This window comes from Aquarana catesbeiana, linkage group LG01, assembly GCF_042186555.1.
Source record: "Aquarana catesbeiana isolate 2022-GZ linkage group LG01, ASM4218655v1, whole genome shotgun sequence".
Classification (NCBI taxonomy): Eukaryota; Metazoa; Chordata; class Amphibia; order Anura; family Ranidae; genus Aquarana; species Aquarana catesbeiana.
This window is the reverse complement of record NC_133324.1, coordinates 454,028,120-454,047,246: the sequence shown is the minus strand read 5'-3', so window position 1 is coordinate 454,047,246 and position 19,127 is coordinate 454,028,120. Positions and strand designations below refer to the sequence as shown.

General features: G+C 42.8%; 1 protein-coding gene across 6 annotated transcripts in view; it reads left to right on the top strand.

The window, feature by feature from the left end:
• The window catches only part of LOC141148909 (antiviral innate immune response receptor RIG-I-like), a 91,692-nt gene that overhangs the window by 41,539 nt on the left and 31,026 nt on the right, over positions 1-19,127 (top strand). For all 6 annotated transcript variants that reach the window (XM_073636817.1, XM_073636798.1, XM_073636779.1 and 3 more), the window contains 6 exons: positions 1,750-1,903; positions 11,813-12,071; positions 15,283-15,445; positions 15,559-15,663; positions 16,294-16,451; positions 18,384-18,519. In XM_073636817.1, coding sequence (XP_073492918.1) covers positions 1,750-1,903; positions 11,813-12,071; positions 15,283-15,445; positions 15,559-15,663; positions 16,294-16,451; positions 18,384-18,519 — 975 coding nt within the window. The remainder of the gene's footprint in view (positions 1-1,749; positions 1,904-11,812; positions 12,072-15,282; positions 15,446-15,558; positions 15,664-16,293; positions 16,452-18,383; positions 18,520-19,127) is intronic.

Genomic DNA, 19,127 nt, shown 5'->3' with positions numbered 1-19,127 from the left:
TATTGAAAGTGAATGTACAGAAAATCCCAAATGTTGGGTTGTCCACAGAAAAGTAATAGAGGGAAAATCTTCCAATGGGGAAACTAGATACCGTGACCTGGGGGTCCCCAAGGGATTCCCTTAATTTGCAGGGATTTCCTCTCACTTCCTGTTTGGTTATGTCTCTCCTTTGCTCTATCCAAAATGAAAGAAAAGGTTTTGCCTATAGCTCTACCTTAACACATTTTTGTAACACTGTAAAAATTATTTAAAAATGACCTACAGTTTTATTCAATTAAGAAATATTTATGGTTATGATCTTAAAGTGGAGTTCCACCCGTTTTTTTTAGTTTATTTAAAGTCAGCAGCTACAAAAAGTATAGCTGCTGACTTTTAATAAACAGACACTTACCTGTCCCATGGTCCAGCGATGCGGGCACCCAGAACCTCGCAACTGTGGGCACCCGCCCGTGACAGCTTATGGCTTCGCGGCCAGGTGCGCTCTGCGCATGCGCAAGTCGCGCTGCGCTCTGCTATTGGCCAAGCAATCTTCTGGGACCTGTGACGTGTCCCAGAAGATCACTGGCAGGGAGGGGCCGCCTAGGGCGAGAGGAGGAGTCGCCTAGGCAGCCAGGAAGAGAACGGAGGAAGTGGGACAGGAAGTCCCACTAAAAAGAAGGTACAACCCCCCCAAAAAAAATTACATGCCAATTGTGGCATGTCAGGGGGTGAGGAGTGCTTAAAGCGGAAGTTCCACTTTTAGGTGGAACACCGCGTTAATGCCAGTGCAGAATGTTGATTTTTTTTGTTTCAGTGCTTAACAACAGACATTTATTAAGTGGCTTTTGTCAAATTCTTTACATTTATCACCTACATTTGTTAAAGCCCAGTTGAACCCTCTTAATTTTTTTTGTTGTTGTTTATTTCTGTTTTATTAATTAATTAAAATATGGATTTTACTATAATTAAAAGAAGATAAAAAATATTATACTGAAATGGTGGGTTAAAGCAGTATTATTAAACCCAAAATCAAAAATGTAATAAATTATAGCTTACCAATCAAGACGTGGTAGCTGGATTCCTTTTTTCTTTTTTTTTCTTTCTTCTAGAATTTTTTCCCTCTTTTTTTTCACCTGGTGATCTGGTAGGTAGGCAGCACTAGAATTGGACACACACACAGCAGTTCAGCTCTTCTAAACACCCCATGCTCAGTGAACCGGTGTAATGCTGATTAGAGCAGTGATCAGTGGGCTTGTTGGGGTGCAGGAGAGATCCAACTCTCCTATGTGTTGGGGAGACTTTTATCCCTTGCTGCAACACTTAGCTGATGAAAGTAAAAAAAAAAAAAGCAAATTTATTACTGGTTACACAGCCAGACTGCATTACTGTAATTATTTAAAAGGGTTTAACTGGGCTTTAAAGCTGAAGTTGTTTTCATGTGAAATTGTTTAAAAACTGCCAGTAATATATTAATTAATGTAGCCATAGCATGATTGTCAGCATCAAAACTAACATCACTACTAATGTTTGCTGAGATTTGTGTAAATAAATTTAAAAAGAGTTACTCGTTATTAAAACAATGATGCCTGACAATAACTTTAATAATCAATAATCAAAAGCCTATGTACAGCTTGCATAAGCCTTTTAAAGAATACTGTCATGTTTTTGCAATCATTCCTGAACCTTTTTGGTTATCTGCTTCTGTGTGCATGATAGAGACAGGGAATCTGTGTTGTTTAATGTAATCCTTACTTTTTTTTATTATTACAGGATGTGGAAAAACATTTGTGGCATTATCGATTTGTGCTCACCATCTAAAATCTATTCCTGCAAATCGAAGGGGGAAGGTTGTGTTTATGGCTACCAAAGTGCCAGTGTATGAGCAACAGAAAAATATTTTCCACCAGTATTTTGAAGATACCGGGTATGTCCTAAAAATGATATGACTGGTGTAAGAAAAAACTCTACCCAAACTGTGTGGGTTAAGGCTGGGTCGTAAGCCTCCTTTAGGTGTTTCATGGTCTGTTTCAGGCTTGGTTCAGAACTTTTGACATGGTTTCCTATGGGATACGTTTTACATCTATGCTTTTTTCAACCACTGCATTTTTTAAATAGGTCAGGGAATTTTTTTAATGCAAAACGGTGCATTTTTGGTTCAATAGACTTTACTAGAGAAGCTGCAGAAAAGCAGAAAGATCAAAAGCAAACTGCATTGCTGTTGTAACACACTGTGGACATTCCCTACACCTGACATGTACAGTATCTCACAAAAGTGAATACACCCATCACATTTTTGTAAATATTTTATTATATCTTTTCACACTGAAGAAATAATACTTTGCTACAATGTAAAGTAGTGAGTCTACAGCTTGTATAACAGTGTAAGTTTGCTGTCCCCTCAAAATAACTCAACACACAGCCATTAATGTCTAAACTGCTGACAACAAAAATGAGTACACCCCTAAGTGAAAATGTTCAAAATTGGGCCCAATTAGCCATTTTCCCTCCCCGGTGTCATGTGACTTGCTAGTGTTACAAGGTCTCAGGTGTGAATGGGGAGCAGGTGTGTTAAATTTGCTGTTATAGCTCTCACCCTCTCATACTGGTCACTGGAAGTTCAACATGGCACCTCATGGCAAAGAACTCTGAGGATCTGAAAAAATAATTGTTGCTCTACATAAAGATGGCCTAGGCTATAAGAAGATTGCCAAGATCCTGAAACTAAGCTTCAGCACGGACCATACAGCGGTTTAACATGACAAGTTCCATTAAAAACAAGCCTCGTCATGGTCAACCAAAGAGGTTGAGTGCACCTGCTTAGCGTCATATCCAGAGGTTGTCTTTGGGAAATAGACGTATAAGTGCTGCCAGCATTGTTGCAGAGGTTGAAGGGGTGGGGGGTCAGCCGGTCAGTGCCCAGACCATACACTGCACACTGCATCAAATTGGTCTGCATCGCTGTCGTCCCAGAAGGAAGCCTCTTCTAAAGATGATGCACAAGAAAGCCGAACAGTTTGCTGAAGACAAGCAGACTAAGGACATGGATTATGGGGACCATGTTCTGTGGTCTGATAAGACCAAGATAAACTTATTTGGGTCAGATGGTGTTAAGCGTGTGTGGCGGCAACCAGGTGAGGAGTACAAAGACAAGTGTGTCTTACCTAGAGTCAAGCATGGTGGTGGGAGTGTCACGGTCTGGGGCTGCATGAGTGCTGCCGGCACCGGGGAGCTACAGTTCATTGAGGGAACCGTGAATGCCAACATGTACTGTGACATACTGAAGCAGAGCATGAACCCCTAACTTTGGACACTGGGCCGCAGGGCAGTATTCCAACATGATAACGACCCCAACACACACCTCCAAGACTACCACTGCCTTGCTAAAGAAACTGAGGGTAAAGGTGATGGACTGGCCAAGCATATCTCCAGACCTAAACTCTATTGAGCATCTGTGGGGCACCCTTAACGGAAGGTGGAGGAGCTCAAGGTCTCTAACATCCACCAGCTCCGTGATGTCATCATGGAGGAGTGGAAGAGGACTCCAGTGGCAACCTGTGAAGTTCTGGTGGACTCCATGTCCAAGAGGGTTAAGACAGTGCTGGAAAATAATGGTGGCCACACAAAATATTGACACTTTGGGCCCAATTTGGACATTTTCACTTAGGGGTGCACTCACTTTTGTTGCCAGCGGTTTAAACATTAATGGCTGTGTGTTGAGTTATTTTGAGGGGACAGCAAATTTACACTGTTATACAAGCTGTACATACACTACTTTACATTGTAGCAAAGTGTAATTTATTCAGTGTTGTCACATGAAAAGATAGAATAAAATATTTTTAAAAATGTAAGGGATGTACTCACTTATGTGAGATACTGTATGACAGCATCATTCCAAACATTCAGGCATGTACCTGTGCCTTGGCTGAAGGATGCCTACTTCTGGAGGATCACTTCTGATCACTTGGCAGCTACTTGATTCATGGAGTGGTAAGCCTGGATGTGCCCCTCCCCTCCCCTTTGCTTTACCTGCCTCATGCTAGCTGAGTTTTTGTTTCTGTGGGGTAAGGGCAACGTTGGTGAGCAGGTGTGCAGACCATGACTGCCCTCCAGGTCACAGTGCAAAATGGGGGCCATGCCTTTAGATCTGTTTCACACTGCTGTATTTCTCCCCAAAGCACGTGGCATTCTTCATCGAGCACAAGCCCTGGCAGGCAGTCCATGGACGCTTGGCGGCAGCCCAGGGGGCACCCAATTTAGCTCATGGCTTTGACCTTGGTCTAAACTGGGAGTCAAATCTGCCATTTTTGCTTATGACATTTTGCCCTGGTAATTAGTGGATTTGGGGCAAGAAATGCCACAGCTGCAGTCTTGATTTGGGGTACTGTTTACATTGGACTTCTGGTGGAACGCTGGGACTGCTAGGTAAAAGGTGGGGTTCCTCCTCCGATTGCATGAGCTCTGCAAAAGACAGCACCTCTCTTCAAGAGGAAGACAGGTGCCAGCTGTTGGACCAGGGTGATTCTCAGGCAGGGTCCATAAGTACACAATTGCTGGTCAGCTACATACTTTACTGTTGGACTAATGCCGTGTACACACGACCGGACTTTTCGTCAGACTGAACCCGACTTTTCGACAGAATTCCGATGGAGTTCCAACGAAATGGACTAGCATACAGACAAACGGAATTTTAGATCAGACTCGCGTCAGTCGGAAAGATTTAAAACATGTTCTATTTCTAAAGTATGGCAGACTTTGACAGAAAAGGTCCGATGAAGCCCACACACGATCGAATTCGTTCCGTCGGACTAGTTCGGTCGAAAAGTCCGGTCGTGTGTACACGGCATAAGAAAGTAGTGGTGTTGGAGGTAACCATGCCAAAGGAAAGGGGAACGCGGGAGGCATAGCTCCCAACTGTCCCTGATTTTGGGGGACTGTCCCTGATTTGGAACAATGTCCCTCTGTCCCTCTTTCCTCCTCATTTGTTACTCATTGTGGTCTGATTTATATAGTTGTAGTATATAAAATGCACTTTTTATCTTTCAAAAAGTGTTTCCCAATGCTAAACCTTTCATCCAGTTTCTAAATTGCTGCATTTGTACGATTTAAAAGCCAATATAAAGGAACAGTAGTGGTAACAAAAAATAAAAGCACTTGTGGGTTTAACTAATCGTTTTTTGTATAATTCTCCTTTAAGAGCCCTTTCACACTGGGGCGGTTTGCAGGTGCGGCTATACCGCCGGCAAAGCGCCTCTGCAGAGGTGCTTTGCGGTGGTATTTAACCCTTTCTCGGCCGCTAGCGGGGGGTAAAACCGCCCCGCTAGCGGCCGCATACCGACGGTAAAACGCCGCTAATAATAGCGGCGTTTTACCGCCGACGCCGCCCCAGTGTGAAAGGGCTCTAAGGAGGCATGGAAGGGGGTGTGTCCTAAGCCTACATACCTTTGCTACTAGGTGTCCTTCTTTCCCATCTCAAAAAGTTGGGAGGTATGTGGGGGGTGATTCATTATGTAGGGTCTGCAGGACAGGGATTCCTTTCTCCTGCCACATTTGCGGTATATTGATGCAGAGGGCTGTGGGAGACCCAATTAGTAATGCCTACAAACCTTCACAGGCAGGATCCCTCCCATACTCTGATTCCTCCCTTCCAGCCTTGAGTATTCCAAGGCCATCTTCATCTCTGGATATCCTGGCATCCATTAAGGATTTCCTTGCTGCGCCTTCCAACATGTCAGTAGCTTGTGGGATGCATAAACCAAAATGTCCTGCTAAGTTTTTTTCAGGCCATGATTTTTTGATGACTTTAACTAGTTAAAGTGATTGTAAAGTTTTTATTTTTTTAAATTTTTTTATTAAAATAACAAACATTGTATACTTACCTGCTCTATGCAGTGATTTTGCATGAACCTCCTCTTCAGGGGTTCCCTCGCAGCTGCTTATGGCTCCTCCTCTTCTCCATGTGCTCACCTAGAAATCCTCTTGCTATGGGGGCACTTACACAGGCTCGATCCCGAGCCGGGCTGTGTGCATCTCTTGACACCCCAGCTACCTGCTCACAGGTTTTGACTGACAGCAACAGGTGCCAATGGCTCCTACTGCTCTCAGCCAAGCCTGTGAGAGGAGAGAAGAGCTGCTGCAGACAGGACAGAGTTGGATGGAGATTGTGCTCATGGGGGGAACTGCTGTTGAAAGTTTTTTTACCGTAATGCACAGAATGCATTAAAGAGGAACTTCAGTCATTTTTTCATCTTTCCATCTATTAAATCCTCCGTCCTTGTTGTTTTAACTTTGGATAGTAAAACATTTTTTTTCTGCTAGTAAATACCTTATACAGCCCACTTCCTGTTTCTTGTCTGGTAAAAAACCTAGGCTTATGACATCCTGCACAGCTCTCTCTCACTCTCGTGAGAGTTTGTCAGGAAGGGGGGGGGTGAGTTGTAAGAAGGCCAACGAGAGCTGCAGAGCTAGAGGTGTGTCTGTGTAAATCTACAAAGTGAACAGGCAGCAGCTTCAGCTGCCCACAGTTAAAATGGTTGTAGCCAGACTCAGTGGAGGGAGATTTCTGCAGCATATTTGGCAAGTACAGAATCATAATATATATATACAATAATATGCAAAGTGGTTGGAGGGAAGCTTCAGAATGGCAAAGATGTTTTTATTACAAATTAGATGAGCAGACTGCAGTTCCTCTTTTAGATAAAAAAAAAAAAAAAAAAAAACCTTTTACCTGTACAACCTGTTTAAAGTGACCAGCTCAGTAGTTTGTTTTGCAGCTGTGCTTTTCGGTTTGATACCCCATTGAGAAAGAATTAGCTAACAGATTATCAATTAAATAACGCCACAGCTATACCTGTAGAGATTTACTTTTCTTTAAAAATCCAGCAGACAGGAGGGCAGAAGCCACCATGATGTTCATGAATACAGTTAAGAGGTCCTTACTTCACTCCAATTTGGCCTCAAAACTCTTACACAAAGGTTTAACAAAGGGACAGAAGAAGCTGAAACAGACAGCTGGACTTTTGAGGCACTACATATTGACCAATTCCTTTAAAATTGTATGTTTTTTATTTAGATAACAAAACAGGAAAATATTACATACTTGTCAAAACCAAAATAAAACAAGCACATTTATACAATGCAATGACCTCCTTTACATGTAGGGAGAAAGTAATCCTACCAAACTGGGAGAGAAGTCCTCCACATGAAGTTTTGCCCCCCCTCCATTCAGCCTAAAGTAGGGGGACCACTTCTAGCATTTGCACACTATTGGCTAACCCATGTATTCAACAAAATCAAGTTTTTACACATTTTTCCCCCTAACCTGACCTCTACCCCCCCCCAGTTTTTTAGATTTATGTCAGATTGTTGAGGGATTCCTGGCCCAGGGGAGGATGACTTAAATTCTGGATGCTGAAAGGTTTAAAGGTTTATACTTAAACCTCTACATGGTGCTCAAAAGGGTGGGTTGCAACTTATCTTGGATTTCCAGTTGTTGAATGTTTTAGTCAAAACCAGCAAGTACAAATTGAATTGATTACTTTGCCAGCGGCATCCTTGCAGGGGACCTTCTGGCATTTATCGATATCCATGATGCACCTGTTCATTACCATTTAGACTCTGGAGGAGATCAGGCAGATTCAAATGTCTAGAATTCCCCGCTGATTCTGCAACTTCATCTGGAGTACCTGCGACTGATCTTTGACATGAAGGTCTTGGAAAAATTGTGAAAAATATATTTTTAGGTTCACATACTGCATGTTTGCAGGGGGTTGTCCATTCCTCACTGCATGAGAGGTTTCGGTCTCAGCCTGTGGTTGCAGCCTTTGAAGCCAAGGCAGCCATTGCAGCTTTTGAAGTGATTTCTTATGTGAAACACTACACCAGGAAATTGCTACTCGAGAGCAGGTCACAGTCCTCCTCTGTCTCCGGGCAGAGAGATCAAGATAAGTTAAAGCAGAACTCTGGGCAAAAACTTTTTTGCACGTCCTTGCTGCTGATCTCCTACCTTCACTGAATATGCCATCCATCTTCTGAGCTCAGTAGTCCCTCTGTAATAGACTGGTAACTTTCTAATAAAACCGTTTTTTGCCAGTGATTTACTGTTTGTAAGACCGCTGGCTACTGTTCCTCCTGTACCCTCAGCCAGCAGTCTTTTCATTTCTCACTTGTAGTTCTCTCCCAGCAAGCAGGAACTTCCACTTCCGTCCGCACTTACTGTAGTGACAGGATGGGACCTGTACCCAAAAACACAGTACAGAATAATAAAATGGATCAGGGTGGGAGGTAACAGACCCTTTTATATGATTCCGCAATGAAAAACAGAACAGGAAAAAAAAAAGAATGAAAAGAGAAAATAGAAAAAAACAGAGAAGCGCCCGAAAGCCACCACAATAAAGGAAATGGTAAATGCCCCAGTGAAACCACAGGAAGGGGGGGCACACTATCCGGCTACTAGAATGCGACTTAATCGCTATAAGCCCACCAGCACAGCACGTCCAAGTATTGCGTACTTTCTTGGGGTCCAAACTATCTTCTGCAACTAGTGTTTCCATAACCATGATGTCATTAAGAATCTGGGCCCACTTCAAAAGCTGAGGGGGTGAAGAAGATTTCCAATGACGGGATATGGCTACCCGGGCTGCTAATAAGCAATACCTAAGGAAGTCCTTTTTGATTTTGGAAATGGACCTAGGAATCATCGACAGTAGGGCCTGGATGTCAGACATACACAGACGTAAATACAGTATGCTCTGTCAGAGTGGAGATAGAAGCCCTCGGCTTCCAGACACAGCCAACACAAACTAGATGTGGAGGGGTATATACGGTGTAGGTCAACTGGGGTCCGGTACTAAAGTGATACAATCTTACAGCTCTTTTGCTGAAAATAAGATTGCCCTCTTCTTTGGATATAGTAAAAACCGTTGCCAGCTTGCACAGCTGGGCGGGAGTACTGGGTCTCCAATTCACTCAAGGTTCTGGAGCTGAAAGGAATTCCTGCTCCCCATCAATGTGATTTAAGAAAGAATAGAGCAGGTAAGGTCATCAAAAATGCTTCACTGGACCCACCTCCTGTAGGGACACCCTGTCAGACAATGCCTTAGCAGTGGTGAATATAATTCATCAGGGTGGGAGGGCTAATAGTGCGGTGGAGAGTACTGGAAGTGTCTCATTTTCTGAACAGGGCACAGAGTCACGAACCAGCTCTGTCCCTATTACACATATTAGGGTTTGGAAAACTGGCAAGTGGACTTGGAACATATGCAAATAATGGTATTTCTTCATTACTAATCAAGATAATCTCTTATCTGACCTTACTAGTAACCTGCATTTAAAGTGGTTGTAAAGGCAGAATTTTTTTTTTATCTTAATGCATTCTATGCATTAAGATAAAAAACCTTCAGTGTATAGCAGCCAACCTCAGCCCCCCTAATACTTACCTGAGCCCCATCTCAATCCAGCGATGTGCATGAGTGCCTCGGCCGTCCTGGACTCTCCCTCCTAATTGGTTGAGACACAGCAGCGGCGCCATTAGCTCCCGCTGCTGTCAATCAGTCAGTTAGCCAATGAGGAGAGAGAGGGGGTAGTTCCAAACTGCGGCTCCATGTCTGAATAGACACATAGAGCTGTGGTTCGGCTCAGGTGCCCCCATAGCAAGTTACTTGCTGTGGGGGCACTCGACAGGAGGGAGGAGCCAGGACCCGAGAAGAGGAGGATCTGGGCGGCTCTGTACAAAACCACTGCACAGAGCAAGTATAACATGTTTGTTATTTAAAAAAAAAAACCAAGACTTTACTATCACTTTAAAGCTTAACTCCAACCTTATTGATTTTACTGCATACATCCAGCCTTACCCTTAGTCAGTCCTATACTGAAATTGCCTACTCTGATTTTACTGCACACTGTGAGCTTCTCAGGGTGTGCATCAGCAAATCAGATAGAGCCTGTTTTGTTTCTGGGCTCAGAACATCCAGCATTCTTCTAGCCCTTTCCTACCCAGCCTTGTTGCCCCATAACCCGTCCATATTAGTCATTGCTTTTGGCACACCCTATGACTGGACAGTGAATGGAGAAGCAGCAGACTGAGAAGTTCATCTCACTAAAGTTGTTTGCTTCTATCAGCATGCTTGCTGCACAATTGATTGGCTCCTTGCACTGCTTCTCCTGCTTAAAGTCTAAACTCTGCTATACAGAGACTGTAAGAGGATGATAACAAGTCAAATTCAGTTACTTACACTGCTTGCAAAGACACTGCATTTCTGTCAAGATCAATAGGTCTTCAGCAGAAAACAGATTATGTTGACAAAGGAGCGCGACTTGCTTACATCGCCAAGTGCGCACGCTCTCGAAATGCGTCCAGCTTTGATGACGTCATCCGTCCACAGCAAGCTGTCCTGTGTGTTCCACGCCTCGCTCTGAGGACGCTCTCTGGAGCCGGTGTCCTCCATCTGCCGGAAGATCTCACAGTTGTCAGCAAGGAATCCACACTGCTTAGGATTCGGGGATGCGTCACTGTATTATTAATACTATGCCTGTTTATTCCTACAAAATGTGAGGTGATCTACATCTATTATTAAAAGCATTATTTCTAAAATACTGAACTCAGAGGTGCCTCTCTACTTGTGTTTTGTTGCAGCTGAGGAATTGGTTTCTACCCTATCATGGTGGCAGCCCTGTTTGCATTTTTTGAATGCTTTTTTTTTCCATTTTCACCATTCCTAAATAGACTCTTTTAGCCATTATTTTTATGGACTGACCAGACTCTATTTTTATCATTATTTCCCTTTTTTATTTTTAGCAGGTTTGTATCAGAATGTGTAGGATGTCTGACTTGTTTTGCGCTTATACTTGTTATATATAAAAGTATAGGGATACCTGCCTTTACACGCACATGAACTTTAGTGACATCCCAGCCTTAGTAGGTAGGGTTCAATATTGAGTTGGCTCACCCTTTGCAGCTATAACAGCTTCAACTCTTCTGGGAAAGCTGTCCACAAAGTTTAGGAGTATGTCTATGGGAATGTTTGACCATTCTTCCAGAAGAGCATTTGTGAGGTCAGGCACTGATGTTAGATGAGAAAGCCTGGCTCCCAGTCTCCGCTCTAATTTATCCCAAAGGTGTTCTATCTGGTTGAGGTCAGGACTCTGTGCAGGCCAGTCACCACCCCATACTTGCTCATCCATGTCTTTATGGACCCTGCTTTGTGCACTGGTCAAAATCATTTGGTGGAGGGAGGATTATGGCGTGGGGCTGGTTTTCAGGGGGTTGGGCTTGGCCCCTTAGTTCCAATGAAGAGAACTCTTAAGGTGTCAGCATGCCAAGACATTTTGGACAATTTCATGCTCCCAACTTTGTGGGAACAGTTCGGGGATGGCCCCTTCCTATTCTAACATGACTGCGCACCAGTGCACAAAGCAGAATCCATAAAGACATGGATAAGTGAGTTTGGGGTGGAGGAAATTGACTGGCCTTTGGGATAAATTAGAGTGGAGGCTGCAAGCCAGGCCTCCTCACAAATGCGCTTCTGGAAGAATGGTCAAACATTTCCATAGACACACTCCTAAACCGTGTGCACAGCCTTTCCAGAAGAATTGAAAATGTTATAGCTGCAAAGGGTGGGCCACCTCAATATTGAACCCTATGGACTAAGACTGGGAGGCCATTAAAATTCATGTGCATGTAAAGGCAGGCGTCCCAATACTTTTGACAGTATAGTGTATGTTGTGCATCAGTGCTACACTAGAGCTTGGGTCTGATTTCAGTATTAGCAGTAGAAGCTTTTGGATTCCAAAGATATTGTTTTCCAGTAACTGAACTGCTGTCATTTTTCTTCTCCAGATATTCAGTGACTGGGTTCTGTGGAGAGGAAGCTGATAATATTCCTGTGGGGATGATCATTGAACAAAGTGACATCATTGTTTTGACCCCTCAGATTCTTGTCAATTGTTTAGAGGATGGATTACTGTCTTCCTTGTCCATCTTTACCTTAATGATTTTTGATGAATGCCACAATGCAGTTGGACACCACCCCTACAATGTGTTAATGTTTAAGTACTTGGACCAAAAACTGGACTCACCAGGTCAAAAACTTCCTCAGGTAAGGCAAGCTATGAAAGGGCCATTAAAAAATACATTCCAGATTGATTTATAATAGTGTTTTAAACCTATAGAAGAATTCTGCAAGCTGCTGGTTTTAAAGTAAACTTGTGCTTTGCCTATGCAGGACAAATCAATATGATCACTTTAATGACAGTCCACACAGCTGCATAAAGTTATCATTCCCTCCCCCTAGTACTGTGTGATAGCCCCAGTGCTTTCTAATGACCACGCAGTTGTCATCTAAAGTGCAACAGCGCTGAAAGCTAAACATTGTCCTGGGCAGGAAGGGGGTAAAAGTGTCCTGCATTGAAGTGGTCAAGCACCCAAAACTTAAATATGGCGCGATCAACATAAAAAAAAAAAATATATGAAAAAATACCAGTCCAAAAACAAAAGCCCATTTTTTAAAAGGAAGCCTTGCAGCACAAAAAAGTTTGCTATGGATGGGACAATGACTAAAAGTGACTGCTGACCTCAAAATAACATGAAAGACAAAAAAATCCCAAAAAGAACAAAAAAAAGTCTGTGGGAACAGCCTTTTAAACATCTTGTGTCAGCTAGGGATAGATTAATACAGTTTAAATTACTTCATAGGAGTTATTATACTCCTCCTTTATTCTACTTCTTCAGCTGAATGCTGGCGATGTTCGCTCTCCCCTGCTAATGCTGAACATATTTTCTGGAAGTGTCAGCAGATCCAGAATTTTTGGTCTGAGGTCACTACTTGTATGTTGCGGTATCCCCCGTAAGGGCTGCGAGTAGTTGTGGTCTGTCTGTCACCCTGCCCAGCCAGGCACCCATACTTTAGTCACTACCAGACAGAAAACAGTCCATGCACTTTGTTTTTTGTATTCTTATTGAGGGGATTAAACTTAGATGGGGATAGGGTAGATATAAGATGCCCAGTTGATTGCAGAAAATGTAGGGACTGAAACTATATACATCGCCAGTATACTTCCTCCAGCACAGACTCAACTCTTGATCTCTCTCTCTCCAGCACTTTACTTGACAATTGATCTCACTCTCCAGAACCAGCTAGCACTGATATGCAGGCCTGACACTGACTCAGTCAGACCCAAAGCAAATGCTCTTTGCAGGCAGGGACTGCGGGCCCCTATGGTGTAGCAAAAATGAAGGTGGTCCCAATGCTAACTGTCCCCATGGCTACTGAGCCCAGTACCAGATCTTCAGGCCCTGCCAGCCCTCCTGGATGCAGCTGCCTCTCTCCACTTCCCGTACCACCACAGTCCTCACCACTGGCTTTGCACGTATCCCAAACTGAAATCTCCCAGTCCTCTCAGGTGTGCCTCCCAGTCCTCCTGACTGTGTGTCACTCACCAGTAGAGATGATCAAACTTTATGGGGCATTCATGGCAAATTCAAGCTCCGTGAAATGCCCCATAATGCACTGCGAGATTGCAGTGCATGGATGTCTGAAGATTGGCCAAAGCATGCACCTGACTTGCATGTTTTGGCCAATCACAGCACGCTCTGCTGTGAAAGCCATGATTGGCCAAAGGCATCAGTTAAGCAGTTTTGTACACATATTCTCAGCTACACACATTCTTTGTGTTCTCTTCCCCTTTAAATTTTCAACCTAAGACAAACAGCAATTGCTCTCAAATAAACATCGCCGTGAATAATGCAAAGACAACAAAAATAATATACAATAATGTGAAAAGTCTAATGTTTCCAGTTTAAAAAAATTTCATGAAAATCTAATCACCATGTGTCCAGTGACAAACTGCATGTGCACATCAATACTCCAAATGTGGCAACTCCATTGCACCACCACCAGGAGGCACAGGGCACCATTCACGAAGCGATATTTTACCGCACTTGAGTATGCGGAAAAATAACACACACCGTTCAAAAAAAGAAAAACTGTGTAATTCACAAAGAAACTCTCCTTAAAATCTGGCAGGCGTTATCTTTTTGAAGTATGTCTTAAATACTGCATGAAACCACGCGGTAAGTTATCGCAATCATCTGATATATTGCTTTTCAAAAAAAGTGTAAGGTAGCCAGCAATTTAGTCATGGTTGGTATTTCTTCTCTGTATTGAGGGCTCAAGGTACCCTATAAGTTGGGTATAAAGCTCTATAAGTGGCTAGGATAACATGAACTGCTTGGATACCCTGAACTCCTGCAGGGTATCAGCATCCATGAATTGATCCAGCAGTGTGCTCTCCTTAAAGCTTCTTTCCTTTAAAAGGACCACTTGAGATCTCCTCCTCCTCTTCTGCATTTCTTTAAATTCCAGAAGACTGGATTCAAAGACCTCAATCATCTTTGCTATGCCTCCAGAAACAACTCCTCACTAAAAATCTAGCTGGCACCTGCTCCAGCTTGCACTATCCCACCTATTTTTTAAACCAGTCACTGGGGGGGGTCTGACCATTGCCATAGTTATTGCAAGCTTGGACCAGTACCTAATTGCCGCATGCATTTATTTATTTAATTCCTTTTGTGAATTGACTTTAATGCCTTATTATGCGGTATTTAACGAGCGTTTTTGGTGTTTGCACTAAATACCGCATACGAGCAATAGTGAATTGACATTTTCATTATCGCATGCAGTAAGTGGTCACGTGACCATCATAACGTATGCAATAACCTTTAGTGAATTGTGCCCAAAATCCTCTTGCTGGAAATGCATGACTATAGAAGGATATGCTTTGTTCAAATTTCATGTCTGAGGTTTACAACCACTTTAAGGCTCAGCTTTAAGCAGCCAATAATTTTCAATGCTACTAAATGTTTGCAGAATTCAGAGTCTGTTGTTTTTAGGGGGCTAAAGCTGGTTCAGCAGTAACTGGATCCATGTGTGGCCACTGTGGTTGAATAGAAGTCAGTTTACTGATGAACTTCTGTTCAACTGTCCTGTCGCTGAACGCAATTGGCTGCAGAGCTGATTTGTTTATTCTGAGAGCAAGGGAGCCTCCTAGCTGTCAAAATACAAAGACACAGCGGGGAGGATTCCCCCCTCCACATCTTCACTGGATGGAATCGGGTCAGTTTTTTTCGTTCAACACGTTGGCTGAACGAAAAAAAGACTGACTTGTCTATGGCCAACTTAAGGTTGCTTGAATAATACAATGGCTTTTTAAAAGTTGCAATGTTCCCTATTGTGTCAGCTGTAAAGTAAGAATTAATTTTCATAAAATATACCCATACTGACTTACTAACAATTTGCATTGAACAAACAGATTATTGGCTTAACAGCCTCTGTGGGCACTGGAAAGTCCCGCTGTGCTGCAGACGCTGTGCAATACATCAGTAAACTCTGCTCCAGTCTGGACATTGAATGCATCTCTACAGTTAAAGAAAATTTGGAAGAGCTTCACAAAGTGGTGCACAAACCGGAGAAATGTAAGTACCTAACAGGAATATATTTTGGACAGTTACAATATAAAAATACATCTGTATGGCTTCCAGATAACCTCATAGCTACTCATTTCTGTTCTATCATACATTTTCTACAGTTATTCATGAAACAAGGTGTCGTATGAATGATCCATTTGCTAAGATCATGTCTGAATTCATGACAGAAATTGAGCAGATGGCTAAATCAGTTTACCCAAATTTAGGTAGGTGTGATGTACAATTTATGAGAATATAGATGACATAGACTGTTATTTGTGTACGTACTCCAGTGACAAAAAAGACAAGGATTGGAATACTCTAACTTCTGTTTTTAGAGAGAAAAGATCATGTGTTATTTAAAGGAATCCTACACTTAAAGAAATATGTGGTCTGCCATTGTTGGCTGACTTGAAAATGTTGGCTTTGTCCTCAATTCTTTTGGTGATACTGACCTGGAACAAGCATTCAACAGCCAGAGTTAAGTCATAACTCCCAATATGCATACTTGTTGTAGGTCTGAGACACGAAAAGTACTGAAGACATTACAGTAGATCAGCATAACAGAAGGAGTGGTTGGTAATTGACCCCTCCATATTTTCTCAGTACTGTACAGTTTTTTGTTTTTTTTTTAAATATAGAGCTATTTGTCCTTGCCATGGCTTATTTACATTAATTAGCATTTTTACATTAAATCTGTCTCTATGTAATGGCTGTTATATTCCTAGCTGAATCTATTTGCGGAGTAAAATACATCAGTTGAATTGCTGTCTGGTTATCATAATTGCAGTTGTACCTGGTACTGAAGATCAGTACAGAGATTATATTAATAGTAAATGCAATTATTGTGGCTTTAGAGACTATGTCGGATATTCAGAGCCAGACTTTTGGAACCCAGAAGTATGACACCTGGATTATTGCCGTTCAGAAGAAATGCCGTTTGCTGCAGCTGGAAGATAAAATGGAGGAGAGTCGTCTGTGTAGTGCTCTGTTCACATATACTGAACATTTACGGGTATGCAGCTTTTATAGTTTTACTTTCCTTCTTATAGTGAAAAAAACTCCTCCTTCATGACTTGAAGGAGGAAGAACTTTGAGATTTAAAAATGTGATTAAAATCTAAGTTAAAGCGGTTGTGACCCTAAAAAAGAAAAAAAGATCCTGTTCCTGTATAGCAGGTTAAACAGCACGGTGCTTGTGCTGTCTAATCTGTCCCTCTCTATGTTGTAAAAAACCTGGTTGATCCTGCCTGTTCCTGTGTCCAGCTTAGTGTGCTGACCATGGTAATCATGCTGATCCGAGACTACCATGGTCAGGTTACGTGCATTCGTCATGCCGCTGCTCTTCTCACTCCCCCTCCATCCCTGCTTGTCAGCTCCTGTGTGTGTCAGCTGCCCCTCCCCTCCTGCCACTATTAGTAGCTGGCAGTAAATTAAAAGAAAGAGTACTGCCAGCCCCTCTGTTCTATCAAGCCATCCTACACAGTGTACATGTTTGTATAAAACGGTGAGTATAAATACCTTATCTCAGATCTTTTCTGGGCGGTCACATGACCTCCGGCTGCTCTTCTCAGATCTAAGGGCTACAGCGGCAGGGGCTGAGTGGACAGCACAGTGGTCACGTGACCTCCCCAGCTGACGTCAGAGGGGATCTCGGCCCCTCCTGCTGTAGTCCTTAGATCAGGGTAGGAGAGCACTGTGTAGGATAGTTTGATAGAACAGAGCGGCTGACAGTAATAGTCAACCACTTACAAGTCAAAAATGAAAAAAAAAACAGCACAAGGGATATTAGTTACACAAGGGTGGCTCCTGTTGAAATCTTCCTCCTGTAACCCCTCCCCCTCCTGCCACTGTAATCTTCTGGTGTGGCGGGGGTTAATAGAGCCGAGGAACTTGTTATATGCACCCATCAAGAGTGCTCATTGTGCCCACCTTTTCTGCCCACCTCCTTTATTAATAGAGGCTTTACTATAGCTTCTATGATTGCATCATGATCTATGAATGGAGAATGGGCGGATGATTGAATGGTCCACCTCCTCCATTTACTTTCCAATTAAAGAAGCTATAGTACAGCTTCTGTGAATAGAGGAGTTGGGCAGAAAGGGTGGGCATAGGTGGCACTCTTGATGGGTGCATATGACAGGTCCCTCGCACATGAAGATTACGGTGGCAGGGGTTGGGAGGGGGGATGAGGGGGGAAATCTTCAGCTAATGCAGGAGCCAGCAACACATCAGATGGATAATATCATTCCTTGTACTAATTTTTATTTATTTATTTATTACCAAACTTAAGCCTGGTGCACACTACAAGTTTTTTTTTTTTAAACTGATAGCTCAGGTCGGAGCCACTGTACCAACAATCCAATGTTAGTACAGCAATCTGCCCTGCTGTGCTACTGTGCTCTGACAGGGGGACAGCCCCCCTCCAGCCAGAACACTCCGGTCAGCGCTCTCAGCCATTGGCTGAGAGCACTGATCGGAGACGGTCGGTTGCTGGTTTCCCAGCATGCTTGTGTAACAGAAGCCGGCTGAAGGACCGGCTGCCATACACATGGGCCAAATGTTGGCCTTTTTTATTGCACTGGCCAATGTCATCTGACATTCGGCCCGTGTGTACTAGGCTTTAGGTTTTCATGAATTGCATATTAGCATAGTAATGGCTGTATTAGTAACTATAACGTTCTTTTTACTGCAATACACACAATACTAATTGCCCGAAAGAGATATCCAGCAACATAGCGTATAGGGAAATAAAGTAGCAGTGTTAGTTGACAGAATTCTTTCTAGAAAAATTCTGATGTATAAATAAGACTTCTAGCATATAGGAAGGAATCCAATGCTGAATAAACTTTGCAAAAAATGACAGTACCAATTCATATTGTTTGTCCTTTTACTTGTATGGTTAACCATATAATTTTCCTAAAACCCTCTTTCCTTTGCTGTAACAGAAATGTAATAATGCACTCATAATTAACGAGGATGCCCGTACCCAAGATGCTCTGGATTATTTGCGGAACTTTTATGACAATATCAAGAATGGAACATTTACAGAAATTGAACAGAAGCTAGTTAAAAAGTTTGAAGGTAAAGTTAACAAACCCGCCTTATCACGCTCCGGTGGCATTCTAACGCTGCATAGTGCCCTAGCAGACTAGGCCCTGGCTGCTCACCCAGCTCTTCTGCACCCTTCTACCAGTATTACAAGGTATAAAATCAGCCCCACTACATTACAGTTATATTTAATAGCAGGTGGTGGCTTATCAGAACTCCTCCAGCCACAGAAACATGTTCTACCAGTGTTGGACGGTGTGGTGTAAAAAAATCAACCTTACTATGGTAAAAAATTACTCAAAAGCAGGCACGATGGGTGGCTGAGCAGCTGTTTTCCTCTCTGCAGGCACTGATTCAGTAATGGGCATGAACTGTGTTTTCTCACTCTCTGCCTTACAGCCAATCAGGAGAAAAAAACCTACATTACACTTCTCATCATCATCATAGCGTTACTGATCTGTGCCCCAGAGGGGAGGACAGATCTTCTCAGAAGGGCTGGACAACATGCTGCTCTAAACATACCTTCATACCTTATGGCATATGATTGTTTTAGTAATAATGAGTGCTAGCTTGTGTTATTGCAGGAAACATCCAGTGTGCTTTATATGTAGAACTATTTTTTTTGCTGTTCAGAGAAAAAA